Here is a 24,296-nt window from a genome sequence, read left to right as displayed (position 1 = left end):
TAATTTCATTTTACTTTTTTATAAATTTACTATGCAATAAAAAATTTCCACTTTGCATATTAGAGTGTAAATACCTTTTCTATTAGAAACAAAAAACACTGTGACCAGGAATGGTCTGAGCTGCAGAATACACAAACATTTCATTAAGGCTAAAAAAACCCAACACGAAGCACCTTATGAAGAGGTGAGGTTGAAGAGTTGCATTTTCTGCCTGTTGCAGTACTTTGGGAGCCCAGTGGCTCAGGACAGTGAATTACCTGCTGACCTCTGCAGAGCAGTGCTGGGAGGGCTGGGGTCAGAGTGTGGCTGCAAAGGCTTTGTGGAGCATCCTCACCTCTGGAAGTGGCTCTGGGGTCACAGGGTGGCTGCAAAGGCTCTGTGGAGGATCCTCACCTCTGGAAGTGGCTCTGGGGTCACAGGGTGGCTGCAAAGGCTCTGTGGAGCATCCTCACCTCTGGAAGTGGCTCTGGGGTCACAGGGTGGCTGCAAAGGCTCTGTGGAGGATCCTCACCTCTGGAAGTGGCTCTGGAGACCCTGAGTAAGTCCCAGAGCAGGGCTCTGACCTCTGCCAGGGGTTAAGCTCTGCTGGGCTCCAGCTGGGAAGGTGCACGTTTGGCACAGCAGGGGTGGCCCTGCCTTGTGCTCCAAACACCACTCTGAGACCCTACAAAACACTGCTCAGAAAAAAAAAAATTACAGTGCTTTTTCCCTCCTTAAAGATAGTTCATAGCAGTACTAAAGCAGAAGCTACTAAATGCTGAGCAGAGTCTGAAACCACCAAAAGGGACTGCAGAGACCTGTTTAAAAGCTGTCTGCAGGAAACAACACAGACTCGTTTGTAGGCTGGCTGTCTTCACAGTATATCAGTGTCTTACATCTTTGTGGCAGCAATTCAGTGAAATGACCAGCAAAAGGAGCAGGGTACGTCACAGCTCCAGGGCTTGATTTCTAGAAGCCACAGTGAGTTTGCAAAATGCACCCAAAGGAGAGTGGATGATTGCATCCCCGAGCTGCAGGGGAATAATTGAATAATTTGTATGACAATGTGTCAGCAGACACACATCAGCAACAGAGGGGCTGTGGGGCTGCTCTAGGACAGCCACAGCCAGTTTTGCCTCTGATGATAACAGGGCAAGAGGAAGAGCTAAAAATACGACCAGGCCACATTCAGGAGATGTACAGCTTACAGGTGCTGTTTATGTGCTCGTTAGCTTTGCCAACCCACACCCACCTTGGAAGTGGGGAGCTGGAACCTGCTCCTCCCTCACGTCCTGGCTCCCTTGTAGCATCTAGTTAAACACCACACCACGTATTTTGAATCAACTTCACTTTGATAATTCTGTAAGGTAAAAAATGTAAACAGAGAGAGCACAGCAAGTCTGGAATAGTCTCATTACAACATCACAATGGGAAACATTTCATTTTAGAGCATAAAAATCCATATTTTCAGAGGTATGTTGCTTTCCCTCAGTTCTGGGAGCTGGAATGATTCAGAGAGCAAGAAGCCCTTCTTGCATACCTAGACTTTTCATCATTGGTGACAAAACCATCCAGTGTATATTTGTGCTGGTCATTTTTACAGATACTGCTAGTAGCCAAGTGCTAGAATGTGTTACAGTTTTGAAGGCAAGCAATGAGGGCTATTTACTCAACAAAACAATGGCAATTCCCAATTCATTAGGCAGTGATTAAAAACCCGGTTTTCTACTGTTACAGTGAGAAAAAGCTGGTGGACACGGGGTCGGAGGTCCTGAATGTGTGGCTTGATTTTCTCTGAGGAGCTGCTGTTCCTGTCAGACTGCTGATAAATCAATGCGGTTTGCTGAATTGGTGCTTTTATCCCAGGTGTTCAGCTTCGTGGGAGTTGTGCCTGGCCTGTTCCCAGTCATCTGGAAAATAAAATAGTATAGAAAATCGATTTATTTATTTGCCAAGCCACTCTTGCCTGGATGAAATAAAAGCTTGAAGGCATCTATTTACATTACAGTGTTCTCACAGGGTCTTGAGAGCATATGCCAAAAGGATTTTTAAACAGTTATTTCCAGGATCTAAGGTGATTGGCAACGATCACTTAATAACACCTATCACTTCAGATGTCTGGTTCTTTATAAAAAACAAATGTCTCCTGTCTCAAGACAATCTAAGGAGAGCTAGAAAAGGATATTCACGTGCTGGCTTAAATGCAAGAATGCCCCATCAGAGAGCCACCATCATCAGAGCAATACATTGCCAAAGTGCTGCTGGAATGCAGAAGTCCATTGTAATTGGTGGGAATAGCCTTATTGAACCATATCCAGAGCCCACAAAGCTGTTTCCTTTATTTGATCATTTCCCAGAAGGCAGAGTTGCGTCCTTTGCTTTCAAAACAGAAATTGAAGCTGCAACTTCATGCTTGCTGGTTCCACCTGTCTGCACCTTGCATTAGGCTGGTACTAAAAATACCCATGGGCCTGCTCTGTTCTTTCCAACAGAATTTATTCTGGAACACTCTCAAATACAGTAGGGAAAAGAAAAAAGGAGCAATACTTACAATGTCTGAATTGAAGGGCTTCACATTGATGTTGCGTGTTGAACTGCTGGTGAGGGACCAGACCTTGGTTTTGTGCTTAAAGGCAGCTCTAACCTTTGGCAAAAACAGTGAAACCAGTTGAAAAAGTTGTGTTTATTTTCCCAGGTGCAGCCTGCAATCATTTCCCCTTTTTCCTTCCTCCACACAAATGTCACTGTGCTATTAAACAACAAACAGTCCACCCCTACATTTTTCTTTGTCTTTATGGACTTTTGACTTGGAAACTTTCACATTTTCTAACTAAATACAGAGCCCCAGGCTGGAGCACGAGGTGCCCCATGCAGGCAAGGCTCTCCCTGGGCTTCACACAACCCTGAATATCCAGGTGCCAGCAGGACAGAGAGCAGCTGCCAGCCTGTTGTAAACCGAGTCATTGAAAGATGCTGGATGAAACTCCCTGGAGATGGGGCAATATTCTTCACCAAGGTGAAAATCAGCTGCAGAAAAGACAGATGGTGGGACAAGCAGGTGAGATTTGCCAAGGACTGATGGCTGGGAGTGACTGGTGTGCAGATCAAGGACAGTTTTTCAGACCATCTTGGACCATTCTCCTGTGATTCTTCATAATACCAGTGCATTTCTTTTTCACCCAGCCACTTCTATACCCAGTCTATAGATGTTTCTTGACAATGTCTGAGTTTTACTTCTCAGAAAGAAATTCTCAAGGATTTCTGCTATTTAGCTAAAGGAGTATTTTAGATATGCACAGCCTATGAAGGAGCCAGTAAGCCCTGCTCTCCAAAAATGACAGCTCACATCAGCTGTGTGGTTTTTGAGGATATAAATTCTGAAAAGTTTCTGAAATTAATTTCTCATGGTTCTGGAAAAAATGACAGCAGTTCAAATATTTGTATTTGATATAAAACATTTGAAACTTGAAAATTTCTAAGCCTGGGGGAGAATAGAATAAAGAAATATTTTTCCTCCCTACCTTTAACCTGCCTGCTAAATTTTAGTTGATTTCTATAAAGATCAAGAGTTTCACAGTCGGACCTGACTCTCCAAGCTGATTTTGGCAGGGATCACATCAGTGAATGCTCTGAGCTGGAATAGGTTGGCAAATATTAATAAATAATAATTTCTCTACAGAAGAGCTGGAGTGCTGCTGTTGCACAGGAAACAGCAGCAGGTTATGGGGCACAGCTACTCATTAACAGCCAGGAAAAAGATCTGTGGGGAACCAAAGCTCCGAGGGTCTCCACTGAGCATTGCGCTGGCAGGTGCTGGAAATGGCTCTCATAAAACCATTTATTTCAGTAATACTTGTTGCTGAGCATTTTCTGCTATCTGCCACACGAGGAGAGGATGCTCCAAGCCAAATTTACATCAGCCTTGTCTTGGCTTTATCCCAGTTCCTCTAATGCAGCCTTAATGCAAAAAAGATGCCTCAGTCCCCTGTGAAAAGCTGAATTCCCACCAAGAAAAATACCTGGAATATCTTCTACTCACTATGGCTTCCCATTAAGGACTGCATGAGCAACATCCAAAAGTATGTTTCACTGAGAATAATACTTATTTTCCTCCCTGGGACTGCAGCTGTGACAGAGCCCCCAGCAGGGACTGCCAGATGCTGCTCCCAGTTTGAAGCATCTCCTCCTCCCAGGCAGTCCGTGCCTGCTCAGCCCCTCCAGATCCCAGGACTCTACTCTTCTGACTCTTGAACTGCTCCTCTTATCTTGGTTCTGTGTCTCCAACCTTTCTTATGCTAATTAAAACAAATGTCAAGCATGGGTAAAAATGCTGCAAGTCACAAAGCCAGAGGAGTCATGGATTAATTAAAAGAAAAAGGAAATCAGTGACATAGCAGGCAATGATAATGCAGAAAATCTGCTCTTGCATCACACTTATGTTCATTGAATTTGGTAACACCAGATTTATTAACATGATTGATTTCATACCTCTGAGTTCAGAAGACAGTGAAACAGGAACATGAAAAATCCCTGAAAAAGGGGAAAAGGGAAAAGGGTGAGGTCTTGCTGTGAAAAATCAAATTCAATAATGTGTTTCTCTCAGTATGTACAGAACAGGCATCGGGCAGCTGGAGCCCTGTAAATATCTGAGTGCACTAAACCAGAGTGTCCCAAGTGAAACCTGCAGCATTAGGTTACTGTGGGGCTTGGAATTATTCCTGCAAAACTTTCCTAAACTTTGCTGTACTAAAGGAAAAATCTGGCTGAAAATATGCAGAAATTCTTGTTTCATGACAACAAGAGAACTTTTTGCTTGTGGTTGCAAAGACCAAGTAGAGGGAAATGCTCTTAGGGGAACACCAGGATTTTTCAGGTCAGAAAAGCAAGATATTAGCACTAGGAGAATTTTCACAGCAGAATTTTGCTATCTTTGGGCTTTTAGTCCAATGCAAAGTGAAAAGCCCTCATCCCTTTCCTTCACAAAACAATTTTATTTTCCTGGCAATAGTATTTAGCACCAAGAACACTGTTTTACTATTTTTGTATCCTAGTGCTGTTTGTTTCCAAGACAAGAAAGGATTTCCAGGAGATTGTTTTTTCTCCCTCTCTGTAAGCACTGTTTGGGAAAGAACTGTAACACGCCTATAGGGTTATGCCTCTGCTGAAATGTCTGCTTAAAGCTAAGCAGATGTTTACATTCCTCCCTGGACAGAGCTGTTTCTCTGGATTGCTGTGCCAAGGAGATGAAGGCTGAGTTTCCTGCATGCAGGAGTTCTGTACAGCACAGGGAATAGCTCCACTTTTGATCTTGCCCATATACTTCTGTTTGCTTTCATTTAGTCTCAGTAATGAAGCCTCAAACTGGCATTGAATAATTGGCCTGGTATCTCTACTGAAAAATCCTGCCTGTGGTACACAGTGTCGGAAGAATGGATTTCATTTCATTTCTGAAGCTCAGTGCTGTCTCATTTATTTAATTATTGCTGCTGGAAACAATAAGGAGTGGGATACAAGTTCTGTTCTAACGAAGACAAGCAATTGCCAGCACTCTGTGCTTAGTACAGAATTAAAAGACAGAGGAAGGAACACCGAATAAAATGCAATAAACATAAACATGTGAAGACATTACTAATGATCCATTTAATTGGATCTCGGAAGCACTTCTGTAACCATAAATTTTCCAACTAGGTACTTACCTGTAGTGAATTAAAAACAGCAAATATATACTGAAATACTAAAGCGTGGGCATTGACAGCCAAAATACCAAAGATCCATGAGCTCCCCAAGATGGGTAAGAGAACAGCCACGGCTTTAGCTGTTAGTCTGTAGGAGAAAATGAAAATAGGAAATTGTGGTCAGACCATTAAAGAAATGTCAGCCTCCACACCAAGGAGCTTATCAATTATGTTCTCACAGCAAGGCAGCAGACAGAACTCTTCTTTACCATGAAATTCTTTTAATGGGAAAGATTTTAATTATTTTTTCATCTGTGGAAATAGGGATAACAGAGCACTGGTATCACACAGGATAAATAGAGATGGCGAGTCAGAAACTGAGGGAGCAGGGAAAGAGATCTGGGAGACGGTCATAAAAATACTGCAGTAATATCTTGAGTTTACAGAGAAGTTTGTTAGTGGGCAGCCAAGTGCAAGAGTCAAAAACCAGTGAGCACTGCACACCCAGGTCACAGCCTGGGCAGCCCACACACTTCCCTGTGTGGGTCTGCCACACTGTGCTCTCCCAGAAAACTCATCACTCCTCAGGGAAACCTTTCTTGCCATCCAGGACCTGCTATTTGATAAATGCCAGGAGCCATTTCCCCTGCAAGGAGGAACAGCTGAACCTTTGCACACCGGGCACATTTCCAGGGACAGCTCTCAAAGGAGAACTCCTCCTCCTGGCCAGCTGAGAACAGCTTCAGCAGCACAAGACAAAAAGCACCAAGAAGGGACCAGTCCCCACTGGGAGCATGGCCCAAGATGTAATCCCAGCTTTCAGCACTGCAAACACTTAGAGAGCTCCTTTTGTAGCCCATGGGATTCATGCAGAATTATCAAATTAAGTGTTTAAAATATCAGTTAATTCAGTCTATGGTGCAATTACAGATAGAGGAGCCAAGGAGCAGAAAAGAAACAGGGGTAGTGAGAAACAAAAAGTCAGTCCCTGCTTGCTAAAACCATGAGTTTTAAAAATGATCAGATTTCTATTTAGATGGGAGCCTATGAAGGGAAAAAGCTGCTTCAGGAAGAATAATGTCCTGATTGTGCCTTGTGACCCCTTGTACAGATTAAAGCACACATTGAGAGAAGTGCACAAAGCTGTCTGACAGGAGACTGCTTGTAATTACAGCAAACACAAAACAAATGATCATTTTGTACGACACAATTCAATGAAGAAATCTTTTAATTAAACTTAGAGACAAGATGTCTTGTTCATTTCTGTGACCTGAGCACACACCATCATATCAACTAAAAGTGCATCATGAAGTTTATAGGGAAATCTGGGACAGGGAAGCATCGAGATTTTTTTTTCTGTTTTGGTTTGGGTTTTTTTTCTGTATTGATTCATATCTCTGTATGCTCAGTCATGAATATTTCTGCATAATTCAGTCTAATTCTTCAAGGAATTTTTTCAGTCAGAAAATGAAGGAATATCTTAAAGCTTGAGATCCTATTTAAATTTTAAAATGCATTTTAAAAGATACAATTTTTAAACAATTTATACAAGTTTATTTTTGTGAATCAAATATGCTTTGGGTTTTTTTTTTTCTCTGATAGGATTAAAGATCCTCCCCAAACTCCAAGATAAAATGTGCTGCAGTGGCGACCTGCCAGCAGAACAGCTCTTGCCATGGGCTTTGTGCAGGAGGAGCTGTGAAATGCCACTGAGCACTCAGGAAAATGCAGTGTGCAGGATCAGGAGCTGGGCAGGCCAGTGAGCACCTGGGGATGGAGCAGGTACCCCCAGGAGGGTTCAGGGGTTTGAACACCTGGGGATGGAGCAGGTACCCCCAGGAGGGTTCAGGGGTTTGAACACCTGGGGATGGAGCAGGTACCCCCAGGAGGGTTCAGGGGTTTGAACACCTGGGGATGGAGCAGGTACCCCCAGGAGGGTTCAGGGGTTTGAACACCTGGGGATGGAGCAGGTACCCCCAGGAGGGTTCAGGGGTTTGAACACCTGGGGATGGAGCAGGACCCTGGGAGGGTTCAGGGGTTTGTACACCTGGGGATGGAGCAGGTACCCCCAGGAGGGTTCAGGGGTTTGAACACCTGGGGATGGAGCAGGACCCTGGGAGGGTTCAGGGGTTTGAACACCTGGGGATGGAGCAGGTACCCCCAGGAGGGTTCAGGGGTTTGAACACCTGGGGATGGAGCAGGTACCCCCAGGAGGGTTCAGGGGTTTGAACACCTGGGGATGGAGCAGGTACCCCCAGGAGGGTTCAGGGTTTAACCCTCTGCAGCCTGAACCAGCAGGGATTGCCACACCCAACACAGCTCCACTTGCAAAGCTGCCTTCATCAAAAAACACCTTGTTTCCTTTTTCTCTTTTGTTCTCAAACTCTCTGGTTTCATAAAATTTTCAGTTTGGAATATAATTTTCCTCAACTATTTTGCTGCCAAAAATGTTATTGTTTCCCTTTGAGTCAGAGCATAAAAGGCTTCATCTGATTTGTAGCTGGGGGCAGAATAGTCAGGCAATTTTCAATATTTTCAAAACCATTCTTACAGTTTGGATTTCCAGAAGCCTTTAATATTGAAAATTACTCATATAATTTTAAAAATCAGGTTTTAATAAAGATGGCTCTTTATTGAGCCCGAAGTTCAGCACATGTGCAGCAGACTTCCATAATGAAAATGAAAATACAACCCAGATGTGGAATTTTCCATGCAAAAGTATTAATGTTTCATGCACACTCTTTTAGAAAAACAGCCATGTAAAGGTGAAATTCATTTAAGACTGAGGGTCAGCTCTGCCTATGATTCTCTTAAATCTCAGAAAGACTTTTTTTGAATTTTTCCCTAGTTATTGCATAGCCTTCTATGCTTACATGTTTGGAATTTCATCCTCGGTAGGAAATTATTAATTCAAATTGTTTATGAGCTTTACCTACCAATCAAAGGACCCAGCTCTATGATTCTTGGAGCTTTTTTTATCTTCTTCCACTTACCCCTCCCCTTCCTACCCTTACTCCATTTTAATCTTTGAACTTTAAAAAAGAAAAATACTAAATGTAAAGTGCTGCTTCAGAATGCCATTAAGGTAGCAAGGTTAAAAAAATCATAGAAATACAAAAGTTAATGTTCCACTAGGTGCATTAATTCTGACACACTGCACATACTTTATTCATTTTTTTTATTCCAGTTTTTCTTTGCTACATGAATATTTTAGTAGATTAGTTCTAGTACACTAAGATATAGAGCACAATGAAATAGATGTTTTTGGAGAAGGAATTCTTCCCCATGCACGACTTATGCTGTGCAATAGTCACTAGCATCAATGGAGCTTTATATTGTCCATAAAATTGGTGACATGAAGCAATAATTTGGGGCAGGGGCTGTGCTTACTTTACAGGCACTGTGGTTCAGCCCCACCAGGACTTCATAAACCTTGCTAGAAGCTTTTTTCTTGTGCCCAAATGTGTCAGAAAACAGAGCAGCCACCTAAATTTCTCCCGAGCGCCCCTTCCATGCCCTGGCCTTGGCAGTTAACAGCCTGTTTCTCACACACATTTCCAAAGCTCAGGTATTGTCACTTTCCTGCAGTCCAATAGTGCCAAGTCTGGTGAGATTTTGTCTCTGCAGCTAAACACAACTGAAGGATCAGTCCTGGAACTAATTCATTTGGAACAAAGCAAATCCAGCACAGAATCCCCTTTCTATTGTTACACTTTGCCAAGATTTTTTTTTTTTTTTTGGTTGGTTGGGGTTTTTTTTTAGGTATATACCTGTCATTACTTAGACAAGTTCTGGAAAACACAAAAATACTCAAGAGTCGGATTTAATTTGTACACCATGGGAATATGGAGAAGCCTTTGGGAGAGGATTAGCTGTCCATAGCTTACCTGTGAATTCCGCCGTGGCCAGGGCTGCTCACACCCTACCCAGCACCTCCCGTCCTCAGCCAGAGGCTGCGGCAGCTCTGCCCTGCCAGGAGCGCCGGGGCAGGGCTGGGAGAGGTTTGTGAGCACCAGCCCGGGCCAGCGCCCGCAGCTGTGCCAGGTCCTGTGAGATCAGGGGCTGCTCTGCAGCTGTGCCAGGTCCTGTCAGCTGTGGGGCTGCCTGGCAGCTGTGCCAGGTCCTGTCAGCTATAGGGCTGCTCTGCAGCTGTGCCAGGTCCTGTCAGCTGTGGGGATGTTCTCCAGCTGTGCCAGGTCCTGTCAGCTGTGGGGCTGCCCAGCAGCTGTGCCAGGTCCTGTCAGCTGTGGGGCTGCCCAGCAGCTGTGCCACATCCTGTGAGATCAGGGGCTGTTCTGCAGCTGTGCCAGGTCCTGTCAGCTGTGGGGCTGCCCAGCAGCTGTGCCACATCCTGTGAGATCAGGGGCTGTTCTGCAGCTGTGCCAGGTCCTGTCAGCTGTGGGGCTGCCCAGCAGCTGTGCCACATCCTGTGAGATCAGGGGCTGTTCTGCAGCTGTGCCAGGTCCTGTCAGCTGTGGGGCTGCCTGGCAGGTGTGCCAGGTCCTGTCAGTTCAGGTGCTGTGCTGCTCACCTGAGCATTTGTGGCTGAGCCCCTCTGGCAGAGAGCCAGAGTCCAGTTCCTTTGAAAATCCTCAATCAATTTTTCACAGACACCTCTGGCAAGAACAGCATTCACTTCCTCCATTAATTGCTAAGCTGTCCATTTAACACCCTTTCAATCTCCAGCTGGAGAAAAAATGTTTTCCTTCCCTTTTCCTGTTCTTAGGGTTGAACTCTATTTCCTGAGAAGTTAAACCTGGTTGATAGAGCTCTTTTCCCAACCAAATTTCTTCAACTGGCTTTTTTTTCAGTTGGTTTTGTTTCAGCACTCACTCAGGACAGGTTTTCAAAATCTTCTGTGTGTCCTGCTGGGTGACAGACTGTTAGGCAGCATTTTAACCCAGCTGAAATCAATCAGCAGGGGAAGGGAGGTTTTCTGAGCTGGATAATTGCCTCAGCTGTACCGCAGCCCCAGTGTGCAAGAAGCACAGGCTTCAGCACCTCTGAGATGTATTTTCATTGCCAACATCATCTGAAATCATTGCACAGTTACTGAAGCTACCAGGGACACTTTTCCAAGAGCACAGCTGGCCCTTCCAGTGCGTTGTGTTTGCAGTTGGTGTCAGCTGTGACTGTGCGATCGCTCCCTTCCCTCAGCTCCCTGTCCTGCCCCTGCCTGAGCACGCTGTCGAGATTCACACCAATGCAGAACGACCACACTGACACCTCACAGCAGAGAATGTCACTGCTTGCAGAAAGAAAACTTGATTACTTCTGTGAAGGGGACCCCTAATTCACAAATCTATGTTATTGGTTCTAATCCTTTTAAGACTTCTGACATCCACTTTTCTGTCTTGATGCCTGCTGAAGTAAGAACTAAATTCAGACCCATAAGCCAAGATTATATAATCATTGGAGAAAAGACTGTCTGAAAAAAAGCAGAATTTCTTCACCACAACTCACAGGACAAGGCAGGTCTTTTAACTTAAGTTTCTCTCTTGTTTCTTGAGCTCCTCTCTAGTCACTTCCAGCAGTACCCTTTGTGTTTTATATAAAAGTAAATAAATCCCCAAACCCATGACTAATATTTCAGACTCATGGCTGCAAAAAAATTAATTTAATTGCAATTTCCTGTTTGTTACAAGTAGTGTCCTAAGCTGGAATTGGAGAGATGCTGGGAAAGCACGTGTAGCAGCTCTGGCTGTGAATGAAAGTGATTTTCACACACAGTCTGTCTCCTGAGCTGGCTGCTGAGCCCTGAGGAGCAGAGCCCCAAGCACAGCCCCAGGAGCTCTGTGCTGTTCCTTCCTTACTCCGAGGAGCAAAACCAAGAGCTGCGGGCGCTGAGCTGCCACCAACACCAAAAGCACAAATGGAACAATAATGGTGACAGCTCATCTACTTGATGGCAGCAAATGGCAGAAAAAACACAGAACAATCTTCAGGGCTGATGAAGAGCCACTGAGTCCATTTGGGATCTAGAGGAATGAGCTCCCTTGCACTCCTCAAGGAAAAAACTGCTCTTTATTTGGAGAAATGCCCTGGGGGTGCTGAGCAGAGCAGCCCAAACTCAGCCTCAGAGCCAACCCCTCAGCCCCTTCCAGCCAGCAACCAATTTATGGCCACCCTGCAGGCAGGGGCATCAGAGCAGGGCTGGGGTGTTCCACCGAGTGAAAGTCAGCTCTGGACTCTGTCAGGTGCCTTGATCGAGTGGGTGGGATTTTCATCCTAAAAGGACACACCTGGATTTTACCTCTGCGCTCCTGACTCCAAGCAGCAGCTCATGAATTCCTGCAAATACACAGGCACCTCCTCCTCCTCCTCTTTGTCCTGGCTGCTGGCACAAGGAATGTACTTTAATCTGCACATACACAGCTGCTTACCTAATCTTGGGTGATTTCTAGGCAGAACTATAGCAAATTAAAGGGGAAAAAAAGACAAAACTAATAACTGCAGAGGCCATTTCCCATTTCCCAAATGTTATTTGCACTTTCAAAATAATGGTGTGAATCTGACTAAGACCCATTTACAGTCACTTCAGATCATTGCTTTCTTGTGGGTGTCATTTATAACCCAGGAAGAGGCTGCTAAATGAAAGCATTGCAGCTACAGAAAAAAATAATTCTAGGCTGCAACAGCAAATAAATTCAGATTGATTTTTATCACATGAGTGGGAAGGGAGGTGGAGGTGCTCCTCTTCTCACTGTTTAGCAGTCTGCCCTCTCACCACAGACCCTCCCAGGAAGGCAGATGTTGCCAAAGCAACATCTCTCACCTCCCACACGCCTTCCCAAAAACCTCAAACTGCCTTTAGGAGACACAGCATTTGCCCAGGACACGGGAGGCCTGGGTTCAAATCATGCTTTTGCCCAAGGGACTGCACTTTCTATTTTTGCAGGAAAGCATTTTGACTCCCTGCTTGATGCTCATTCTTGCCTGTTGAACCTGTCCCACAATTATATATTGAATAATTAAATATTGTCTGGCTCAGAGAGAGAAGGTGAGCTCCACAGATTAGTCACAAGGCACTCCCTGAGAGAGTAGAGTCCTACCTAATCCTTGCTTTATTAATATTGTTGAATTTATATTAAATATTCAGTAGAGCAGAGACTGAAACTCAAGTCTCACTTCAAATCCCCATCAAGCCAGACAAAATTAAGGCCATGACCAGAAATGGAGCTACCTTAGGAATTTTAATACTGAGAAGGCAACTCCAGGGGCTGCAGCACTGAATTCAGCATCTAACCAGGGGTTTAGGAATCCCTGTCTTGCTAAGGCTTTCAAGTCCCTTGTCACCTCCATTGCTTCCAGATTCTAAAAATGCAAAAGAAAAACAAAATACTTCCCAAAAATTAAGTAGTGGACCAAAACATGTCATTCTCCTTGTCTTCAGTGCAAGTTATTAAAAACAAATACGAAGAATTAAAACATAATGTCATTGCAAGCTGAATTTTAGGAGTTTGTGATTTCCCCAGGGAAACAGAACTTGCAAGGGGATTTTACCATTCTTTTTCTACATTTCCTTTCTCCAACATTTTTTGGTACTAATTCTCTCATTGCACTGCTCTTGAGACAGCATTTTGTGCTTGTCAATCCCCAAGGCCAAGGTAAGAGCTAATTTTCCACTGAACTTTGCCATTAAGCCATCAAAGAAAATGAGAGTTATTCTCCCATCAGAAGAGTGTTGCACAGGCAGCCAGGGGTGCTGATAAATGTGTGTGGGCGAGGAGGGCTGGGACCTGCCCCTGAACCTCTGCACAGCCACTGCTGCTGCTCTTCTGCCCGAGGGACCCACGGAGCATTCCCTGCTCCCGGTGCATCCCCACTGCCCGAGGGACCCCCGGAGCATTCCCTGCTCCCGGTGCATCCCCACCACTACAGGGGGACCCCCGGAGCATTCCCTGCTCCCGGTGCATCCCCAGTGCCCAAGGGACCCCCGGAGCCTTCCCTGCTCCCGGTGCATCCCCACTGCAGGGGGACCCCCGGAGCCTTCCCTGCTCCCGGTGCATCCCCAGTGCTGCAGGGGGACCCCCGGAGCCTTCCCTACTCCCAGTGCATCCCCACTGCCCAAGGGACCCCTGGAGCATTCCCTGCTCCTGGTGCATCCCCACCACTGCAGGGGGACCCCCGGAGCATTCCCTGCTCCCGGTGCATCCCCACTACAGGGGGACCCCCGGAGCATTCCCTGCTCCCGGTGCATCCCCACTGCCCGAGGGACCCCCGGAGCATTCCCTGCTCCTGGTGTATCCCCACTGCCCGAGGGACCCCCGGAGCATTCCCTGCTCCTGGTGTATCCCCACTGCCCGAGGGACCCCCGGAGCCTTCCCTGCTCCTGGTGCATCCCCACTGCAGGGGGACCCCCGGAGCCTTCCCTGCTCCCGGTGCATCCCCACTGCCCGAAGGAACCCCGGAGCCTTCCCTGCTCCCGGTGCATCCCCAGTGCCCAAGGGACCCCCGGAGCCTTCCCTGCTCCCGGTGCATCCCCACTGCCCGAGGGACCCCTGGAGCCTTCCCTGCTCCCGGTGTATCCCCACTGCCCCACCAGGGCTGCCTCGTGCCCTGGCTGCACGTTTGTGTTTGCTCCCCACAGCTCTGCGTGTCCCGGGCTCTCTCTGCTGCATCGCTCGAGCCTCGGGAGGAGCCCGTGAACAGAACCAGAGTTCTCCTTTCCATGGCACCTGCTCAAGGAGCCTGCAGGACAAACATCCCCAGCCAGGGAGGCACTGCAGGTACAGGGAGCAGAGACACAGACCTGGAGCATAAATTCACAAACACTGCTGCATTTCTTTAACAGCCAGAGAGGCAGAATGGGCAGGTTCTTTGTTTCAGTCACAGGCCACACCTTTTGGAAATCCAAAAAATGTGGCTGCTGAAAATGCATGACACTCCAGAAATGGATGACAGAACAAATTTCCCAGGAGTGCTTGTTGATGACCGTGGCCAGAAGCCAAAATAATTAAATTCTTAGAAAATCATGTGGAAAATGAAAGCAGTTTAAAAGCAAAAGAACTGGCCCTGATCCTTACAATAGTGAAGATTTATTTCTTTCTTGAACATAAATGTTCACTTGCCTATTTCCCACAGTGTTTGCTTCTTCCCTAAAAGACTCTGGAGTTACTTTATAGAGCTAAGAGTGGGGGGAAAAGAGACAAGAAAATATTACCAACTTCCATTACAGGTTTTCTTTAATAGTGTCACAAAAGCTAATTGACAAGAAAGTCTGGAGGGATTCATTTGGGTTTTTAAAAGAAAATAAATTGCAACTTTCTAATGATTAAGGGTTTGGGGTTTTTTTTGGTTTTTTGGGGGCTTTTTTTAACATAGCATGCTATTATTAGGGACCAGTTTGTCTCCAAAGATAAGACAAAAAAGCAACACTTGCTCACCAGACAAGAAAAACTCAGGAGGAAGATTGGGTTTCATGGATATCCAGTTTGCCAGGAGCAAGCCCTGGGCTGAACAGGTAATGGTATTAGTTCTGTCTCTAGCTCAAAGATATAAAATAATTGACAAATATTATAAAGTCAATAGGAGCAACAAGATAATCCAGCCCTGGTGCTCAGCCCAGGAGGAGGCACCGCCTGTGGCAGCTGATTCCAAATCCTCCTCACCTGTGTGTGAGGAAACACAAAGTCTCCAAGGGTCAGGCTGCCTGTGGGGGGAGCAGACTGGATGTGATCTGTTCTTCTTTCTACACCTGCTTACGTCTGCCACTTCCCCATTGTTTCATCCTTTTCCAAGCTCCAGTGCAGATTTCTCCTGTCCCATGACAGCATTCTGAGCCCTGTCCTGAGGCAAGCTGTCAGTGTGAGGCATGAATCTGCATCAGCCCAACCCTCACTACTTTTAATTGGCTAAATCTCTGCAAGTCATCTTGAAACAGTATTCTGAAAATTAGTCTTACTACACTGGTTACAGCCCTCCATCTTTTTTATAGCTGCTCTATCACGTGGTGAAAGTGTCTGTCTGCCCAGCAGTAAAGCGAGCTGGCAGACCCAGTGCCAGTGAAGAGCGGTGCCAAGTGCCAGGAGCATGGCAAGGCCCTGGCATTCCCCTCTAGGGGCACTGCCCTCTCCCCAGAGCCGAGCTGGGCAGGAAGCCCTGCCAGGACTGGAATCCCCATGGCAAAGGGCACAGCTGGCTCAGGATGGGCGCGCAGCGGTGGAGAAAGGTGCAGCAGAAGCACAGACCCACTCAGGGAGAGGGAAAGCACAAGCAGGCAGAAGAAAAGCTTTTAGAAACCTCTGGGCCAGAAGAGAGCAAAGGAAGCAGAAGAGTGTGGCAGCGCACATCTCTTTTGCCTTGCCAGACCAGGAGGATAAAGTGATGGGGCCTTTTTCCCCTAAAAGTTTTGAGACTTGTCCAAAGCACTTATAAAGCTGCAATCAGTGATGAAAATCCATTATGATTAAATTGTTTTCCCTGCTCTGGGATGTCAAACCAGGCACACCATATGCTAAAAATATGAAGTAGCCCCTACCCTGTGCTCCATGTACTGTGCTGGGGTTTGAAGAAAGTTAAGTGTGTTTTTTTGGAAAGATTTTAGAAAGATTTTTCTAGATTACCAAAAACTATTGGTAATCTAGAAAACATGGCCTGTCAAAAATGGCCAAGGCTCCAATTCCTTCTTTCTCAAACTGTCCTTGAAGAAACATCAACTTTTCAACAGAAAAAAAAAAACTTCCGAGCTAGGTATTCCCTGAAGAGACTCAAAACTCCATCACCAGAGGCTTTTACCAGTACATGTGATTGTGTTCTACACAGATTTCAAAATTGTCACAGACAATTGTACAGCCATTTACCACTCCTAACCTGAGAAGTGGGTACCTGCACAGCTGGGTAGCTCTGTGGCCCTGGAACACCCAGGAAAAGCAGCCTTCTCTAGGAATCTGGAGTTTGGCAAGTATTTATGGCTTTTAACTTGGAGTCAGTGGGACCCATATTTTAATTGAGGATGACAAAGTAACTATCACGTCAAATCATGGGGTCAATTTTTGAGGAACAGCATTCACCCCCTGAGGAGCTGAATTCTGAGGATGATCTCCTGACCCCAGCAGTCCCAGTGACCCTTAATTACCCACGCTATCAGCAGAACCATCTTCTCCCGTTCCCACGGCAACGGCAGCAGCAGGAAAGGACCAAGGTCAGGCACACAGGCTGAGCAGAAAAGTCATTTTCTGAGGAGTGGCTCATGTGAGCTTTAACTGCAGCAATGGCAGATAAATCGCTGTACCCCTACCTGGCCTCCAGTCTCATATGTACACACCAGTGCCACAGCCACATTCTTCTTTCTTTCAGATTTTCACAGAGAAGCACAGAGAGAAGGAAAAGAAAACAATTTCTATTTCTGCTCCTTGTTTTCCCATGTGGAATGTGTTTGGAGAATTGTTTCCCTGGGGTGATTGCTCGGCTGGATTCTGGTGAGGATTGTTTGAGCCTGGTGGCCAATACAACCTACCTGGGGCTCGAGTTGGGAGTGAGTTAGATATGGGAGTTAGAAAAGCAGGTTTGTAGTTTTAGTATCTCCTTTAAATAGTATATTAATGTATTACAGTATAGTTATAATACAGAAATCATTCAGTGTTCTGGAGTCAGACATCATCATTTCTTCCCACCAGGTTCACCTGCATTTACAGTACACCAGGAGCAGAGAAACAGGACTGCAGGGCTGCTGGAGCCCAGCTGCAGCCCCTTGCCTTTTATTGTGTACCTGAAGAGAGCACCTCAAAGTTTAAAGGTATTTGTGATACTAAGAGAGTATATTTTCTTTATTGTAATTACCTGTGCTTTCCATTTATTTTATTTTATTTTCAGAGTGCTTCATTGGGAAAATATGTAAACCACTCTTAGCTCAGAGCTGTGTCACACTGGGCAGTGATTTACAGGCTGCCCAGAACTCTGCACAAGGCACATGCTTAAATAACATTCATATTCTGCAATGGCACAACTGTAATATTTGTTCTTATTATTCTGCATAAAGCTGACACAGAGTTGCAGGATTATAAATTGGAACCAAGGGTGTAAATGAAGCAGTTCAAGCAAACTCTTGAGGTTATTGCTGTTCACAGGGAATTGTCCCATTTTGTGAAGAACGAGCAGCGTTTAATTGTTGCTCTGGAGCCAGGCACCAAGCTGTGACTCACAGCCCCGTCCTCCCACCAGCACTTTCATGGCTTAAATCTGATATTAAAAGATGGAAAACTAAACCCAGCTAGGACATTTAAAAAACAAGCTAATGTCAGCTTCAAAGCTATAGATGTTTAAAACCTGACAGTTTCTGCTGCTGTAATTCTAGAAGTAAAGGAGACAAGCTGTCCTTTAGAGAACTTTGGCAGCAGGGAGGGGGACAGTGGAGTGACAGCACCATGTGCTGTTCTCAGATGTCTCAATGCCATATTGCTAACACCCTTGACCTGACTCCTCTCTACCTGGCACCTTGTGTGCCACGAAGGACTCATCAGGAGTGATCCAACCTTAGGCATGGGGCCAGCAGGAAGTTTTGTTCTCATTAAATGCTGTGTAAATCCTGGTTTGTCCCAAGGAGATGAGATCTGAGCCGCAGGCTCCTGCAGAGGACAGATTACACCTGCAGCCACTGCCCTGGAGTCTGGCAGGTTGGAATCAAGAAATTGATCCAGCCATAGGTCAATAAGTACAACACAAGCTTCTAGACATCCCCAGCTAGATAAGATGATAAATGGCTGGAAGGTGGCTTGCTATGGCCCCTTCTCATACCCTGCACCTCCAGCACTAGTTCTGTTGTGTTCACAGCAAGGTTTCATCACAGGAATTTAATAACCAGGTTTTAATAAACCTTATTCTATCCTGACATTCACATCTGAAAGTAAACATGACTAAGCACCTCTAATAAAAATTGTTTTACCTTTATACTCAGAAAAACCAGCACCTCTTAACGCTGAAGTTTCCCCTGTATATTTGGTACCCATCTGTTTTCTCTTGCTGCCCTTCCTAACACAGAAAGGAGCAGGCACGAGTGTCAGAGCTGCTCGCTCCTTTGGAGCCAGTATCAACAGGCCCTGGAGCAGCAAGTCCTGCTTTAGGAGCAGTGACAGAGAGAAAACTGTCCATGAAGGACGGCTCTGGCTCAGAAGGAGACACCAAGGAAAAATCAAGCTGTGGGAGGCTCACAATGCCACCTGACCCAGCTCAGACAGGGTTGGCTGTCGCTCCTGGCAGCAGAATTAGCTCTGACATGCAGGCGTAGCACCACTTGTAAAGCTGTTCAAAGGCAGCAGCTCTCCAGGTAATCAGACCCAGTGCTTTGCAACTCCCCTCCCAATACAGGAAGGTTAAAGATATTTGATTTTTTAAATCAGTTTAAGCCTGTTACCATTTGTCCCTGTTTGTCTCCTTTTTGCAGAGTAACCTCCTCTCTGCAGCTATGCTTTACATCCTTTTAATCTTTTAATACTCCTCCCAAAATGTGCCTGAAATGTGCCTGAACAATCACAGCGTGGCCTGGAGCCTTTCTGCAGTGCTGTGACTTTGAGCATCTGCAGTGAAGAAAGCATTCCCATTACTGTCATTATGGCCTCTAAAAGATTAGCACTTCCTCATTAATACCCTCATTGGCAACATTCAATCCCATGTTATTTTTAGTCTAAAACCCTGAGTCTAATAAGGAGACACCCAAACTGTGTTTGTATTTGTCATATTCAATGAGCCAAAAATTTAATTAGGTTGAAGACATTATCATTGGGAGTTAGCACTTCAGCTCACTAGTTGTTACTGTTTAATACTTTCATTTTAATTATTTCCTTTGTTGCCAGTCAACTCTCCTCCTTCCAACAGGTTCCAGGGGGTGCATCACTCATGCTGTTTGAAGCCATGTTCAATGAACACGTTTCCTTACACACAGTGAGAAATGGTGAAGAAAAGGAACTGCTGAAAGCAGATTTGGCCTGTCACACTGCTCTAATGGATGGGTCTCCTTAAGCAAAGGGAAAAAGCTCTTTTCTTTTTCTTTAGGGCACACAAAAGCAGGTGCTCCCTGTCTCTGAGGACTGCCTGCAAACATCTGCCACCCAGAAACGCACAGAAAGGATTTTCTAGTGCTATGGATTTTGAATCCCTGTAGACTTTCACAAGAGTTTACAAATTGTAACTTGCTCCTCACCTTCCTTGTGGAAGGAGATTAAAGAACAAAAATGAAAAAATCTCTAATGGCATCCCAAAGAGGTGGAATTTAGTTATGGAGGAGATGATGGCATTGCTTTGGCAGGAGAGCTCTCATGAGAGCTTTGAGCAATGCCGTGACTGGCAAGTACATTCTGTGAAAATAACAGCTGGGAATAATCCTTAGGAGTCTTTGGGCACCAAATGACACCAGACAGGAATGGGATCCCAAGAACGAAATGCAGCAAATCACAGGAGCTCGCGGAGTAACAGCTGATGTTAAAGCACCGAAGTTACCAGCACTGACTCAGGATTTGTATCCCAGGCAGAAGTTGGGCTGAAGGGCTGGGGAGTGTTTACAAACAAAGCAGAATCCCGAGGCAGAGCTGTGGATCGTCATTAAAGCAGGAACAGCCTGCCACAGCAGCCCCTGCTGCAGGGGTGTGATGGATGGCTTTGCAAAGTGCTCTGGAATGGCCAATTTCCCACAGGTGTGTGCAGCACCTGAGCTGCTGCAGGGCTGCCCTCCTGTCTGCACCTGCCAGAGGGAAACATTTCTGCGCGTTGCCCAAACAACAAAGTAAGGATCACATCTGCAGTAAAGCTATATGCCCTTTCTTCAGTTTCATGTGCAGGGGTTCGTAGCTATTAAAAAATGCAGATGAAACCAGCAGAGCAGCTGCCATGACTTACTCACTGTGCTGAGGTTTTCCTGAAGCCCTGTTTTGCTCCCATTCACTGCAGCTACCGCCATTTTCCCCAGTTTTCAATCATTAATTTAACTAAGCAGAAAACATATTTTTCCAATGGAGAACTGTTTTACTATATCACTGAGTTTGAGGGATGAAGAAAGTAATGAAATGAAATAAAGACTAGGGTAAAAAGCTAAGAAATATTTCTGATTTTGCTGTAATTGCTTTTTCCATGGATGATTATGATAGCTATCACTTTTGGTTCACTGAGTAAAGCGTGCAGTTTATAAAAAAGACAGAGATTTTTCCAACTCATTGGACCATTTCAGAGTAAGCAGTGAGAATGTATTTAATAATTGGCAGTCTATTCAAGAGAAGTTAATGAAACTGTCTCTTCTGGACAACAGAATGCAGGAGTGAGCTGGCTGGGAAATCACAGGGGGTTGGCTAAATGTGGTGAGTGTGCTTCTAAACTAAAACCATTACTCCTCCAACTGAGACAAGCTGGGCATCCTTCCTCTGCTACAATTAACATCTGTTGGTGCCAAACAGAGCTTTGAGAATTCTCTGTTATACTTTAACCCTTGCAGTCAAGGGAACGCCGTCAAATTATTACCTGTGCTGAACGTAATCAGGCAAGAGTTGTCCCCATGGGGAAGGAAATGTGCACTTTTCTAACACTGTCACATCGGGGACCTCTTCTCACTGTAACAGAGAAGTCACTTGCCATGCAAAAAGCAATGAGGCTTTGAAAGGGTGGGGCAGTAAGGAAAAAACCCTTCCTTAGGCCCTTATATGTCAATGCATGTGTCGAATAGAGTTAAATCTTTAGATGCAGCAGAAATAAGTCAGAAAAGAGTTCAAATGGTTCATAACTCAGAAATGTAATCATGTGCCTTTTCAAGCACATGAGCAACTCCATTAAACTAATCTACTTTAATTGCATTAAGCTTAGACAGGCTACCCGTATGCTTAAACTCAAACATATGATTAGTTATGTCCCTAAAAAAAGAATGGATAATTCAAACAAATGCTGTATGTATGCATTTAAATATTTCAAGGTATTAGATTCAGCATTCTACAAACTAAAACATTTAAATTAGCTTTTTGGCAGAAAATCTGTTCCCTGATGCAAAACATTCTTATTAAGCCACAACTGAATTATTGCCCAAAATTATTTTGCTGAGAATCAATAGCTAATCCTCTGATAAAAGGTTCAAGAATAATCAATGACAACTAAAGGAAAAGTTAATATTCTATATGTACTCTATATGCTTCAAAAACAATACAAAAAGCATGATCTTAAGTAAATTCAAGTAATAAATAAGATATGATAATAATTCTTTGCTCAGCTCTTTCCAGTAAACTGGTGTTGCAGATTAAAAGTTTCAGACACTAAAAAAGTAGCTATTTTCACACACATAGGAAAATTACTACAGTGACCAAATACTTACTATTCAGACTATCACAGGAGTCTATTATGCTTTAATTAGTGTCTGTGATCATAAACTGTTTAATTGTATTCATTTTGTCTTAAATTACTGGGTATTTTACAGTTTATGTATCATAAAAGCTTGGTCTTTTATGCTGCTTCTTAAATTCATTTTAGGGGCGTTATTTTTATTTATTTTAGACAAACAAATGAGCACACCAGTGGCAGTGAAAGCAGAACAAGATGTTCAGCGGGATGTTCTCTGCTGTCTCCTCTGTGACAAGCAACATCTGAACTTGAGCAGATCGATAAGCCAGTAACTGCACTTTGTTCTGGAGGAAATGCAAATGGGGAAGATTAATAATAAATTAATTTTAGGACACTAAAAGGAATTTTGTTCACAACTTTCTTTTCTGTTTTGGCTTTTAAACCTGAGGTTTGCCAGCTGCTGCCTTCACAGCAGAGCACTGTCTCACCCTGGTGCACGTTCTGCAGTTTGAGTTTGCATTTGAGAGGACCTGCTGCCATATGGAAAATTGGGAACAATTACTCTAAATAATTACATCAGTTTATTGCTGTTTGTTGCCAAGAGAAACAAGCCTTGTTGGTAATATCCACTTGCATTGCCAAGTAACTTAATTTTTCAGAAAGCAAACATGCTCCAGCACCAGCTCTTCTCTAGCAATAAACACCCTCTCTAACTGATGCCATCATGATTCAGATGTGTCTTTGCTGTCAGGATTTCCTGAGGTGATCTCTGCTCAGTCACCACACCTGGCTTGGGACATGCAGAGATGGTGACTGAGCACAGCCTGGGCTTCCCTCTGCCACCCACCGGGGAGAAGTCAGAGCTTTCAGGGCAAGTGAGAGCAACACTTAACAGAGCACATCAGCTGTGGGCAGCAAGGACCAGGAGTCCAGTGGGGTCAGCTTGACTGAGCTCAGGAGTTTAGGGGAGACAGAGCCAGGGCAGGTCCTCTCCCACCCTGCTGCCAGCAGCAGTGGAGTTTAGTCCTTGTCAGTGTGATTAAAGCTTTCCTTTGGCAGCAGAGCCTGGCCAGAGGCGAGCCTGAGGAGGAGCCTGTTCTGTGAAACCTGCAGGCTGGCATTTTTGGACTACAGCAGCTGCTTGGGTTTGCACTTGGAAACATCACAAGTGTGAGGCCACCCAGCCAGGCGCTTACAGACTGAAGTGATGCTGGCCCGAGCCAGCAGGGAAGGAGGTGGCACTGGCACCTCCTCGTACTCCTGCCACAGCCGCTGTGGTCAGTGCAGGAGCCCTGGAGCTCACTGTCACTGTGGTGTGACCTGCTGGGAGCCATCCAGCCTGCTGTCCCTGCTGTCATAGTGCTCGCTGTCTGGCCGTGCTGCCCGCCTACGTCTCATCGCGGCTTGAACAGACAGCACTGAAGTGCCCCTTCTTTTCTGCCTCAGCTTTGGTGGGCTGAGCAGGCTCCCCTCCACAGCTCCTTGCCCTGCAGCTCCCAATTTCTGCCTTTGGCTGTCTGGAAGCACCAGCCCAGCTCTGAAGGAGCCACTTCTCCCCATGCCCCGCTTGGCTGCTGCAAACAGCTGCGACGGGTGCCAAAGCTTTCCTGCCTCTCCAAATCACACTGTGCCAGTTTCATCCAGCTCTGGCTCGTGAGAAGGTTTGAAAAACTCCTCCTAACACAGCCCAGTTCTGCCCACAGTGATATCCACCAGGTGCAGCACTCAGGGATGCCTGGCAGCCCCTTTATTTGGGGATTACAGCACACAAAGCGTTCTGCAGCCGTCAGGGATTCCTCCCTAGGCCAGCTCAACTTGTTGATCCAAAAACCACCCTGCAGTCCTTCCTCACAGAACTGTAGAGCCTTTCCTGCTTTCCTGCTCTCTGTTTGTCACTGATTTGTTCTGCTGTGCACATCCACCCTCCCGGGTTAACAACCTGTAATCAGCTCCCAGAGCCTGTAATGCTCGGAGCCGTGGGGATTTCACACCGTGAAACACTTCCGTGCACCTGTCAGCTCACGGCCCTGCTCTGCTTTCTTCTCTTATTTCTTGGAAAATACACACAAGGATTTCATTCTAGACATATAAACTCGGTGCTACAAAGGCTTTATAATTATCTTTTTTTCCAATAGCCTAGTTTTCTTTGTGATATCCTCTGTACATAAAACTCTAATCCATCATGCCTCACTGCTATATCAGGGCATAAACACTTCCCAAGATCTGATTTGAACATGTATTTATGTTCTTCTCATTTCAGACTCCGAGGATCCACTTCTGTAATGATATGTACAGAAGAACTATTCTCTATGTTCTGTTTACCTTCTATTGTATTTTGTTTACTTAACTTATTTATGTGAGGAAAGCTGTTCTATCAGAGCATATTTCCCCTTA

At 45.3% G+C, this 24,296-nt stretch overlaps 1 protein-coding gene across 2 annotated transcripts in view; it reads right to left on the bottom strand.

The window, feature by feature from the left end:
• Positions 1–1,195: 1,195 nt before the first annotated feature.
• Positions 1,196–24,296, bottom strand: part of ADGRD1 (adhesion G protein-coupled receptor D1) — a 117,918-nt gene continuing 94,817 nt past the window's right edge. For both annotated transcript variants that reach the window (XM_021543959.2, XM_021543961.3), the window contains 4 exons: positions 5,676–5,802; positions 4,468–4,509; positions 2,531–2,623; positions 1,196–1,889 (listed from right to left, as the gene is read on the bottom strand). In XM_021543959.2, coding sequence (XP_021399634.1) covers positions 1,794–1,889; positions 2,531–2,623; positions 4,468–4,509; positions 5,676–5,802 — 358 coding nt within the window. In that variant the 3' untranslated portion in view covers positions 1,196–1,793. The remainder of the gene's footprint in view (positions 1,890–2,530; positions 2,624–4,467; positions 4,510–5,675; positions 5,803–24,296) is intronic.

This window comes from Lonchura striata, chromosome 18, assembly GCF_046129695.1.
Source record: "Lonchura striata isolate bLonStr1 chromosome 18, bLonStr1.mat, whole genome shotgun sequence".
NCBI lineage: Eukaryota > Metazoa > Chordata > Aves > Passeriformes > Estrildidae > Lonchura > Lonchura striata.
The sequence above is the reverse complement of the archived record's forward strand: the minus strand, read 5'-3'. Positions and strand labels throughout refer to the sequence as shown.